Raw genomic sequence first — 12,948 nt, 5'->3', positions numbered from 1 at the left:
TTGAAGATTACTTGTTCTTTTCTTGTTCCATGGGATAAATTACTGTTTGATTAGGGCTGGGGTTAGGGTTATTCCTTTTCTCATATCATATTTATGGTCATACCCAGTTACTTGTCTCCTGTCAGCAGTTTATCCCAGAGAATATCACAAACTACTTCTTTGTTTCAGATTACATATGTTCTCCTTTGGCTGAAATGGGTGGTTTTGTATCTGACACTTATTTTAGATTCCTGCAGAGAATTAAAATATCCCCAAAGCCATAGGTGACCATGGTATATCATCCTATGGCATATCCTCTGAGCACAAGAATGAAAAGTCATTTCAATAAGGACATCTAGCAGAGACACAACCTCCTGTCAGAAAGCAGAGATATAGAAGAGGTCTCCATCTGTCAGGAAATCTCTGCAGTCCTCTTTTCCAAACTCCCTAGTGTAGTGCAAAAAAAAAAAAAAAAAAAAGCAAAGGCAGACAACATATTTCCTCTTTATGCTTTTTTCAGGCCAAGTTCTCTGTAAACTTCTCTGCAAAGCTTCTCTGGAGCAAATAGATTGCATGGGTATAGTCAATGAGGCGTTCACAACATCCTCTTTCTTTTTCTTCTGCAAAAAGAAGAGCAGGCTTGGAAGAATATTTCTTCGGTATTCAAGTAAATTCCTTGTAGGCTAACACTTGTATTTTGTAATTTCATTTATAATTTTATTATTTTTATTTTATCTTGGACATAGCAATTTGCTTTCTGTGCTGTACTAGAGTTGATGCCTCATTCCCATAACCTCCAGAGTCAGATCTGGAGCAAAACTTGCTTTTCAAATTCATTGTGCCAGAACGTCTTAGTGATATGTATAGGCTGGAACTATCAATGTTGTAATGCATGTGAATCTATTTCAGTGTAACTTTTTAGATTTCTACAGTAGATTAATTGTAGATACACTTCTGAAGCTTTTGTATGAGGTAAGAAACTTTGGCAAATTGTATATTCATTTAAAGGAACCCAAAACTACCAATTCTGTGCTAGTTACCTCCCAGCTACACCATTCTGAAAAATCATCCTTTTTTTACATTTCCATAAAAATAAGGCATCTGACATGTACATGCACTTTTCTTTTGTAGGTGGAATGGAGAAAATAAAACAGCATACCTTTGCCTTATCTCACTACACCTATACTGTGCTGTCTACCTTAAAATATGCCAATGGAGCTCCTGTAGTACGTATTTACAGTGATACAGATTTCAGCAATCCTGATGTCCAGGGTCCAATCATTAATTTTAACGTGCTCGATGAAAATGGAGAGGTGATCGGCTTTTCACAGGTATGTTTTTCTCTTGCCTTAACTGAGTGTTATTTTTATATTTTAAGGATATTCACAATGAGTTCTTTATCCTAAAGCAAATATTTTGTCCATAGTGGTTCCTTCTGAGGTTTTGGGTTTGTTTCTGCATAGCTCTGTGCAATATATACACGCCATTTTTAAAGTAGTAGAAGGAGAATCCAATATATCATGCTAGCACAATGCAAAGTACATAATAGCCAAAGCCAATATCTTTCAGATTTAATCTACGCATAGGAACTTTGAAAGTGGGCTGTTTTAACAGGATGCATTGACTAGGCAGTTTGGTTTCTTGTTGACTTCCTTCTCTAGAGTACTCAAAACTGGGAATTGAAAAGCGAGTCTAGAAAAGCTGATATAAGAGACTGCCTTGGAGCTTTGATGTACAAGTTAAATCAGATCTCAAAATATTGCAGTCACCCATGAAAGAGGATTTCGCTTTTCCCTTCAGTTCTAATAATTACATTCTTGTAAAATTCCTGAGGAAGCATTGAATAAATTTGAATGATAAGTGTAAAGAGTGAGATTCAAGCTCAAAAAATCCTTAAATGCTGTCTTTCTCAACAGCTTTCTCTAGCCTTTATCCACCAGGTATACTGAGTATCTGTAAGATGAAACTTTGTGAAACTTTTCTACCTTCAGTAGAGAGGTAATAGCGTATGACTGTGCACCGTGTAGGCAGTGGGTAACATAGAGTAACGTAGCTCACTTGCTCATCAGCAGAAGTCAGAAAAAACACATTCTCTAGTTTTGCTTAATTCTTCTGTTTTTCATTGGCTGATGATTGAATAAGCCCACAAGTCAAGTTCAAGTGTATGACCTTGATTTTTTAAAAGCTGTCAATAACTGGCACCAGTTATGGGATGGGCAGATGTGTAGTACTGGAACAGCTCTTCTTCCCATACGACTTTTTTGGACTATGCTACCAAATAGTCTCAAATATTCGCCAGATTTCATTTCAAAGATTTCCCTATTTTAGGAGTGAATTAGCCATTTATACAGTCTTGAATATGTGTGGCAATGTTCAGAAAAGACTGGAGGTATTAACACAGCTGGGTTGGTAAAACATTCAGCAAACACTCTGATGTTGCTTCTGTCCTTTGGTTAAAACCAAAACCTTTATTTGCACTTCTGATTTTCAAAATTTCTTAGTAAAAATGGCTCTTGCCTGTTTCACTTTTTTAAACTCAACTGTACTCTCAAAGAAAAATTTATTTTATAGTCTTATGCCTCCATTGTGCCTGTTTGCTGCAATGGCTGTTCATAAAAAGCTTCTTTATTGATCTGTATCATCTGGATTGTGCTATTCACCAGATTCTCATCATTTCTGGCGTGAGTATGTAGAATGAAGAACTATAAAGTTTTCAAATGCATACCAGTCACATCTGCAGTGCCTGTTAGATTACTTTGTTTAATTAAAATAATGTGCAGTTTAATGACTTTTAGAATTTAACAAGCAACAGCACTATTCTTTCCAAAGCTATAAGACGTGTGATATATATATAATTGGCTTCTTTATGGAATGAAATTCTTTCGTAGACATCTTATAGCAGTTATGGGGGAGAAAAATGTTTGCTGCTTCTTTATGATTACAAAGAAAATACATACAGCAGAGAGTAAGCTTCATCAAACTGACACTATAATCTCATCTTCACACCTGTACACATGTCTAAAATTAGATAGGTTTATTCAAATCAAAGATAAATCCAATACTTCCATTAATGGTTTAGAAATGAAATAGTGTCCTCCAGTTTGGTCATTTCTGTGACCTGCACATTCATGTGGATTCACTCATCAGTCTCCAAATGCTATCTAGCAGAGTTAGGAGAACACAGTTTCAGAAGACTCCCAGAAAACATTTACAGGAATTTTGAAAGAAGGGAAAATTGGGTGACTTTTCTATCTGAAATACCTACTACTAGTGAACACCAATTAATGACTGAGGTTGTATTTCAGCTAGTATATTAAAAGAGAAAAGACAGAATGTCCTATTCCTTTATGGATGATATCCCATCCATAATTAATTACTTATAACCAGGCACCCAACCAGTTCTATTTGTCTTTCTGACAGGCAATTGTTATGTGCTGGACATTAGCATTTGGTAGTCTGAAAAGGACAATCTGACTAACTGATTCTAGAGAAAATATTGTGACGAGGTTTGGAGCAGTTTATTTGGAACATGTGAGATTGGCAAGAAAGACTTCGTAAGTAGACAGTGTCTTCAGAGGATACCAAGCTTACATTTAAGCCTCAAGATTTACATAATTTACATGATATTCAAAACTCTGAACTAAGTCCAAGATATTTGGGATGTGAAAGGCGTGTAGTGAAATGCATGACATTTAACACTACCACTAAAAAATGAAAGCAGGAAAAAAATGATGTCTTTCATCTGTGTAGCATTTGGGAGGAAAGCAGTTCTTACCTGCTTCTATTATTGAAATCCATTTCTCACTGTTACACTCTCTGTTACCAGAGCTAACAAGATAGTGCCACTAAACACAAACATGCTTGAAATACATACATGGGGTCAATTGCACCAATAGGAAACAGCCACAGTCTCAGGTTCATCCTTGAGTAAAACCTTCATTGCAGCATTCAAGATCAAATGAAGGCATTTCATTAAAGTGAGACACACAAATAAAACCATACCATGATTGCAGTCTCAGAGATGGCAGCGGTTTTGACAGCCTCCTGTCCTAGTATATATGATATAGAACACTCAGATGTTAAGAAGTGATAAGGTGGGAGTGAAATAATTATGGAAGTTGAATTGCTATTGCTTTTTCATTTAAATGTTTCTTTGTGATTGTTGAAGGGTATCACTCTTTTAGAGTATTATAACTGGAATAAACTTGCTTTGTATACTATATGTATCATTGGTTTAATTGACAGTTTAATTACTGGTTTAGTTGTTTTGCTCTAAATGGTAATTAAAACAATTAAAGAAGAGGGACTTGCAGGCTCCAAACACCAATAGTCACTCAAAAGCTTTGGTTTTTCTTCAGATTTTTCATTAGGTATTTCTTTATCTAGGGATAAAACTACTACAGTTTTGAAATCTCCATAAACCTCTTGTCTTCGAGTGCTAAAACTACATTAAATTTCCTCCTCTGAGCGGCACCAAATACTTCCCATGAAAATTATTTCCTTCAGTAAAGCTGTCTTGTAGACTACTATTGGTAGTAATTTGTTCTTGAAATTACTTGGGAGGATACCTGTATTCCCTTCACGCATGCTGCCTGTCCTCTGCAGTAGCATGTCTGTCATTTTATGTTATGTGTTTATTTGCACTGCAGCACCAAAAAGCCCCGGTTATGAACAGGGGTTAAACTATGATGAGTACTTGACAGGCCCAGGACATAAAGATGGCCTTTATGCCAAACAGCTTCTTCATATATACTTGTCTAGTTAGAATGGATAATTCTCCAGCATTATAGTTTTTGCTATTAATGAAGTGTGGACAGAGGACAGGCTGGTGATTTTGAAAGGTGAGAAAGTGCAAGGGTAGACACGAAGGACCTCTGCTAAGTCAGTGGTGCAGGATGGAAGCAGCAGAGTTGACATTAATGCAGCAAGCTGTCGATCTTCTGCTTCTTTGTGAAGCTACCAGGAAAAGAAGCAATTAGCCCTAGATATTAAAGGGGGGTTGTGATGTCACAAAAATGGGGTTACATATATGCTCAATGCTGAGCTAATTCTGCAGAGAGAGAATCACCATTACCTTATTTATTAATAGTGAATATCTGTAGTCTTCAGCATATATGAATGTCATGTGTTTATACATCCCCAAGTCCTTCCAATCTCTGAAGCACTGTTTGACAGCAATGACTCGGTTTCAGTTTGCATCCTTGCCATCTCTTTTAACAAAAGCTTGCATATGACTCTACGAGGTTCCAGCCTGTTTTGAATGCCAGAGAGGAGATGGAGCAGCTGTAAGGGAACAACATTGATCTGAAACAACAATCATCCACACAAAAAAGTGGATTTTTTACAAATCAGATCAAAGTGCAAAGTCATATGTACCCTTCCATTTGCAGATTTGAAAAAAAATCACCATCTCTGCTGTGAGCGACCTTTTGTGCTAATATTATTTTAAGTTTTCCTCTTTGTTCTGATAGGGAGAAGAGACCTGTGAAATGTTCTTTGTATGTTCAGTAGATAATTGCAGAGTAATTTTATAATCCTTTCATGTTTCATTCTGTAAAGTCAGTTTGAGAGCTGGAAGAGGGGAAAGGGGTAAGAGGCAGAGATGGGCAGATGGAATTTCACCTGAAACATTTCTTGAATTATATGCCCTGGAGAGCTCTTACCCAGTCACACCTTCCTGTTCAGTGTTTTCTGCCCCCAGTGAAAAATAGCACTTCCCTTATCAAACTTTTTCTTTTTTACTCTGGTCTTCTGAGACAATATTTTTTTCTCCTGTGTGTCATGGGCATAAAAAAGTGAGCAAGCCATCATAGCTATCTTTTGAAAAATTGCCATCATTTCAGCTGTGGATTACCAGCTCTCTTTCCCACTCTCCTTTTTCAAACTGCCTCCTTTGCCTGGAGCCTAAAGCTAAACAGAAGTAGCTTGCCATGACTCTCTCACCCGCAAAACTTCCCTTGGTATCCATATATTTTTGCCACGCCTCCTAAAAATCCTGTCAGGAAGGGAACAAGCATCAGTCCATTAGCAGTCTCAGCCTTCTCGCCTGCCGCTTCACACTTGCGTGTGATAGACAAACTGCTATAACAGGAATCAGCTGCCAAAGATAGAGAACGTAAACATTTTGGTTTGCCTAAGGAAGGCTCTTCTGTGGTGTTGCATATGGATGAGTTTTGCCTCTCAAGACTGAGAACCCTGCTCAGATAGCTTATGATCAGTTTTGTCTAGGAGCCTGCATTAGCATGTCCTGGATCACTCTCGTCAACCCAGACAGAGTGAAGGGAGGTCTAGACTTTGAACTTACCTTTCTTCATCCATTTCTCAATAAAAAAAACTATCAACACTTCTCAGCAGATAGCTTCCAGTGTGTGTCCCTTCAGCACAAATCTGGAATGCAATTTGATGACTGCTCTTATTACATCTGCCCACCGTCTCACCCACCTTCCTTCTATATCAACCTCCCTTGAGTTAATGTAAGGATAGACTCAGTGACCCACTGTTGGTTTTTTTCCTTTCCTGCCTTTATTTTCTATCATTCTGAAGTGAAGACCAGGGTCTTAAATTGAATGTGTGGCCCCAAATCACTTAGAAGTAAGAACAGCCACACAGGATCTCAGCGTGGCACCGTCTCCACCCTGGTAGCCTCCTTCTGCCAGTGTTCACATGCTAGCAGTATAAGAAGAGGACAAAACCAGAATGAGACTCTCCAAAGAAACAAAAGAAATTTTGTTTTCTTTTTAACCCTGTCTATCCTTCTGCATTCAAAGCACCCTGTGGCAGTGAATTGTCTTGTAAGCACCTTAGCAGCAAAGCCAAATTCATCCCTGTGGTTTGAGAAGACATGGAGGGGGGGAAAAACAGATCTTAGGATTGCAGGGACTATGAGAGGTTACCCATCATCGTTGTGGGCCAAGGTAGCATCATCTTCACCTGAATCTTCACCACAGCCTCTGGAGGCAGTTTGTTCTGAAACTTAGCTATATTGACTATTACAAACTATGTCCTAATGAATAACCTCATTTTCCACAATGCAGCTGAAGACCATTATTACATGGATTGGGTAATGAAAGAGACTCCAGTTTGGGCAGGAAAGCAGAAAAAAAGGAGAATCCAGCCATGAGAGGCAGAGGAGAGCTGGACAAGCAGTCTGAAACAGTGTTGTATGGGAGAGGTGTGACCAGGGAAGAGACAGAGCAATATAAGCAGGTAGAAGTTATTCTGTCTCTTTGCATTTGGACAGGTCTGCGAACAGGAGTAACACAGGACAAAGTGGTGTGAGGCAGGGTGGGAAATGCACATAAAAGTAGTTGCTCAAGGTAAATAAAATGGGTTTAGACAATTCCAGAAGCACCTTCATATTCTGAGTACACTTTCTTTGCTTTAGTTTCACAGTGTTCTCTTTTAAGAGCTTCCTTTTCCTTCAATGATGTTTTAATAAATTGCTTAGCTGAACCTGGCAATGGTCAGGTAAAATCTCCTCCTTCTGCTGTAGTCTTTCAGTATAAACTTGAGGGATTCAATGTCTGTCTTCCCCACTTATTCTAACCTCACAGGAGTGGAGAGGAAATGTGTTAAATACTGGCAAATCTTCAGATATCAAGAGGCGGATACATTTATATATATACACAGCTGGCTGAATACATAATCATATCACTACTTACTGTTACATGATGAAAGGGACCATACAATACCTGTAATGGGTAGATTTTTTGAAATAATTGCTGTTTGTGGCTTAGACGGTACCCTCGGTTTCACTGGTAGATTAGCTCCAGTGCACTGTACATCTGGTATATAGGTGCAGAATTAGAGCAATGACAACGTGTGAATTAAAAGAGTGGAAAAAAAAGGAGCTACAGCATGTCACATGCACAGGAAGCTGTTACCAGGTCAATCTGGTCAGACTACTGACCAAAGCCCAGTAGCAGCTATCAGTACTTGTCTAGAAATGCGTACCATGTCCCTACAAGAGAAAGCAGATTGCTGTTAAGCAACAATGAGGGATAATTTCTACATTATTTAATCTATGTGAAATAAATCTTCATAGAAAGTTATTACGCAGGAGATCTTTGTTGTTCTTCAGACCATAATCCTTTTATGTTTTTTTCATCTGTTACTTTTTATTTTTGTGTAAAACAGTCATACAGTTTTGCAGGTGGAGAAGTGCAGCATTTTTTCATCTGGGCCAGAGAAAATGGAAAGCCAGCATTTGTTAATTCCAGCTAAGAACGTCTGTGCAGAGATGGTCAAACAATTTCAACTTGGTTATACTAATGCTTTTAGAAGCATATCCACTCATTATATTAATTTTGATGACTCAGGGAAAGAAAAGTGTTCTTAACATGCCTAATGGGATTTTTGGACATCTTCCCAATAGCTACCTAAAAATTGCTGGGGTGATTGCTCACTATTGATTTTAGCTATAGATTTAGCCATTGATTTCAGGAAGCCAGGGATGGCAGATGGACCAGCACAATAGAATGCAAACAGGATTACAAGGAGAAAAAGATTATTGTGAAGATTTCCGTTGAACGTCCACTAATTTCCCTGGTTCCAATTAGTTTCCAATTGCACTGTGGATGTCTGGTAAGCAGGGAGATAGCAGCAACGCAGCAAACAACACTGGCTTGCCAATAAATGGCACCTTGTTGCTTCAAACTGGCAAGAAATGCCATTACAATCTGGATCTTTGCTTACATTTGGTTACATGGCACTGGGTACTCAAAGACAGCCCTTAGAACAAGGGGTTCTCTAGGTAGAGGATTGTTGACTGAGCGTAAGGAAATGCTGTACTTGAGAGACTAGTGTGATAACTGCAAACCTAGTTAAATAGGTAATGAAGCTCTCTTCTTGCTGAGGGAGTAGTGGCAGAGCGCAGGCTGAATTGCTTTCTGTAATATCTCATTGTGGGAGGACAAAGACACATGTGAGGCAGTATGCTTGAGATTGCCTACTATTAAACTGCTCAACAGAACTGGTCAAGGTTAGAAAGCCTCATGGAAGCCTAGACTGAAGGTGTTGCCTGACACTGCTTCTCTGGAGTGTCTTTGCATGTTGCTAAGGAAACTGGAAAGGAGATAAAAGAAGGATACTCGTAGTTGTTCAGATGAAAGAATCTCAGATGAATGAGGGAGGGTAAATATTTTCTGTTTAGTAACAGGGCCAAACTGTGTCTCTAAACTACAGACCTTTTTACACAGGGGAGAAATGTGAAAAGAAACCACATGGTAGCAGCAAAAGGACTGCACTTTTGACAGTCTCTGCTGGATTCCTTTTTTCTTGATCTTGGTAAAAGCAGATCAGCTGCCTCTGAACACATGCAGTGTCCAGTTTCAGTCCACCATCTGAATCCTTCGAAGACAAAGAGAGCCTGGCTCCACCTTCTCTATTACCTTGCTTGCATCTTCCTGCTCCCCATACAAATCCTGTATAGGATCCTGTATAGACATAAGTAAAGTAATATTTCAACACAGTCCATCATCGGATTTTAATCCTACAACCTCCCTGTGATCTATTATCCCCATTTTCAGGGGATAAATACAGACAAAGGAGGATTTAAGTGATTGAAGAGAGAAAAAGTGGAGATGGTTTTGACTGGGACATGAATTAAATCTATGTCACTAGACTTTCAGTATCATGCACTGCACCTTTTTATTCCTAAGCATTGTTTCCACTTGTATTAGTCTGCTACATTCCCCTTTATCCCTTCTTGATACGAGTTATAGCTTAGTCTTCTGTGTTGTTTGCCTCTGACTTCCACTTCTCTGACTAGCAGCAGTCTGACCCAAAGCCTTTAGCCTACAAAATAGCTGGGGATGCACAATGGGATGCAGAGATACAGATGTTTTCCTATGACTCACAAGGGAATGCTCTGCTGAAGTCAGACTTAGAAAGCCAGGGCTTGGGTTCCTTTGCTTTGCTTTTCTTCCTGGAATCCATCCTTTCGCTGAGGTAATTTTATCAAACCAGATTTTCATTGTACTGAATGCAGTTTTAAAAAAAAAGAAGAAAAATCTAGGAGAAAATGCCATTGGCTGGAGAGACCTGTGGCCACTGAGATGCCAAATCAAAGAAAACCAAGGTGTTTAGCCTACTCATCAGCCTGTTCATTTTCAAATAGCTGGATTTTGGAATCATGAAGTTTACGTACTATCCAAATAAGTCCATGCCCTAATTCACCACATGTACTACAGAGAAGAAAAAAGCAGTAGAAAAAATGTGAGGTCATCCATTAGCAATCAAGATGTTTCATTTCTTTTTTATAGCCACCCCATCCCCAAAGTATCTTCTAGCTTCTGGATCACAGAAATGTAAAATTATTGTTACCTCTTTAAGCATGGAGGACCTGCAGTTTGCTATGTATGTGGCATCTTCCAAGTGAGAATCTCTGCAGAATGGCAACCCACATATTCTGAATTATGCTGATGTTTCCAGCCTGCTTCTCTCCAATCCAATCTTACCTGATATTTGACTGTCTTTGAAACCAGCAGAGAAAATTATGACATCTACTACAAAGTTCCTGATAAGCTAGCATTTCCACTATCAGGACACTGAGTTTGGCAATTTCAGTAAATTTCAGATTCTCTGTCTAATACTTCACTGCCTTCTACCAAAGGGGTTTTGGTCAGAGTGAGTGATGAATGGGTGTAGACTGAAGGGAGATTTACATCCACTCTCCAATTTGTTTAAAGCATTGTCAACAACTAGAGATGCAATAAGGAGGAGAGGATCAGATTCATCAATACTGTGGGAACCTGCCCACATAGAAATTCTTTCCCTGGGATGCGAAAAAATTCCTCTCTTGCAGGAAACCATGCAGTTAAACCAGTTTAAGTATACTGTAACTCAGCTAAAATGCTTTTTTCCTTCTACTAAATGATTTGGAAACAAGTACTGATATTTTTTTTTTTTCTTCTGACCTACTTCTTATTAAATTGTATTAAACAAGATTAAGTATGCATTTGCATCAGCAACAACATTTCACAGTCAAATGCTGGATGACAGAAAGAGCTAGCTTACTTTCTCTCCAATTCCATGCCATGAATCAGTGAATTAATTTACCAGTGGATGTGGAGAAGAGTGTCATGAAGCCTGTTTTATAACCAGCCATCAGTGGTGTGCAGTGAAATTCTTGTAATGAGCACATCCATCAGACAAACAAACTGCTCTGAAATTTGAGCATTGTAGAAAGTAGAATGAGAAGTCCCAAACCCAATTCCTGAAGGACAGTACCTGCCTGTATTGACTTATATGATTTTGGTTTTTTCGGGACACTTCATGATATATTATAAAAAAGTTCCTTTATTCGTGTGAATAATTGTTGTGATACTCAGTAAAATAACTTGCACAAATAAGAAGTACTTGCTTGAATAAAAGCTACAGAATTGGATCCTATGGGAATGACTTTAGCAGGCGTTCCTAAACAATCCATCATTCTTAGTGAAAATCTTAGACTTAGTTGATTAGAAATAATGCAAAACTATGTGCTATTTGTAAATATTTACTGTCACTTAGTATATCTCTACCTACAGTAAGCATCATTCTCAGACTTACTTCAGTGGAGCCTGAAGTCAGAGAAAACCTTACACCTTTCAGCTGACTGCCACAGAGGCCCTGAAGTGAATGGATAGCAGAAGTCAATCATTTAGCAAAGGCAGAGAAGTCACCAGTGCAGCTGTGTGACAGAGAATGGGAAATCAGAACACACCAGAATCAAGTTTATTTTTGGAGCTGTCCGGCTGCTGAGTGTGAACTAAAATACCAGATATCCAAGGGGGACTATTGTAGGGTAATGCATTAAAACCAGGGAAAAAAAACCCTCTCCGTCTCAATATTTTTTATATTAAAAAAACAAAAAAGTAATCGTATTTAAGGAAGGCTTACTGAGGAAGGCAACTGCGCTTAAAATAGAAATTATCTCTGAAAAAAAGGAAGAACTATTTAAAAAATGGATTTAGAGGAATTTCATTTGTGTGTGTTTATGAAACTCGAAGACCATAGCCTGGAAGTGTGAAAAGTACCTTTTGCTTGTCAAAACGGAAGACTGTCTGACATCAGAAGCATTGGGGTGTGAAGCAGCCTACAGGGCTTGGCCCACAGTGAAGAGTTTCAGAAAAAGTAATGAATCCAAAGGGGCTCTGAGGGGCAGACGGCACTCCAAGATGTCGTGATGGCTTAATTACCATGTCCTCACTGACTGAAATCAGTAAAAATGCTGCAAGATTTCGGCAAGTGTTTTGCAGTTTAATTGTAGTCTTTTAAGCTCTGAAAAACCAAGGCACAATAGTTCCAAATATCAGACCCAGGGAATCACCAAAACTGACAATCTGAGTACATTAAGCTGTGTACTTACCATTAGTACCATTCATGCTTCTGTGCATTCATTGATGAACATATTCCTGGCTCCCAAAAGTCAGCTGCCACTGCTGACAGAGCTGCAAGCGGCATTCTATATTTCATAACCCTGAGCTCCATACCCATTATTGCTCTTTATGGCAATTTTAAAGATGTGCTTTATTTAAATAAGCTTTTCTTCATCAAAATAACTGTAACAGATGTTTTATGTTCTATTTGTTTTGCTATGTGGTAGCACTGCAGAGAGAGACTAAATTAACTCTCCAAGTAGCGTATTTCTAGGGTGAAACTAAACAAGAAGAAATCAAAGCATATGTCCAAGAGAAAGTCAAGCATGCATCCAGGGGACAGGCAGATTTGCAGTGCTGCTCTTACTGATTCTTTACATGGTGTCATTGTTTGCAATGAAGAGTGTGCACCACATTCCCAAGACTTGTGTGCGTTATCACATTGGTGATAGCGGAGTTCGATTAATACTAAAGCTATGGATAACTTACCTTTGTTCTCCTGAACCCCAATTCTCTATATTCCTCTAATGTTCGTATGTTTTTATGTACCAATAATCTTTGTACACTGTACAGATTAATATATATCACAATTAAAAGTGTTATTGGAGAA

General features: G+C 38.6%; 1 protein-coding gene across 1 annotated transcript in view; it reads left to right on the top strand.

The window, feature by feature from the left end:
- The window catches only part of MOCOS (molybdenum cofactor sulfurase), a 237,960-nt gene that overhangs the window by 186,167 nt on the left and 38,845 nt on the right, over positions 1–12,948 (top strand). Inside the window, exon 6 of the mRNA XM_075705959.1 lies at positions 1,111–1,310. Within this exon, the coding sequence (XP_075562074.1) occupies positions 1,111–1,310 (200 nt within the window). The remainder of the gene's footprint in view (positions 1–1,110; positions 1,311–12,948) is intronic.

The sequence above is a fragment of the Pelecanus crispus genome, chromosome 2 (assembly GCF_030463565.1).
Source record: "Pelecanus crispus isolate bPelCri1 chromosome 2, bPelCri1.pri, whole genome shotgun sequence".
NCBI classification, from domain to species: domain Eukaryota; kingdom Metazoa; phylum Chordata; class Aves; order Pelecaniformes; family Pelecanidae; genus Pelecanus; species Pelecanus crispus.
Note: the sequence above shows the minus strand (reverse complement) of the source record. Positions and strands in the feature narration are given on the sequence as shown.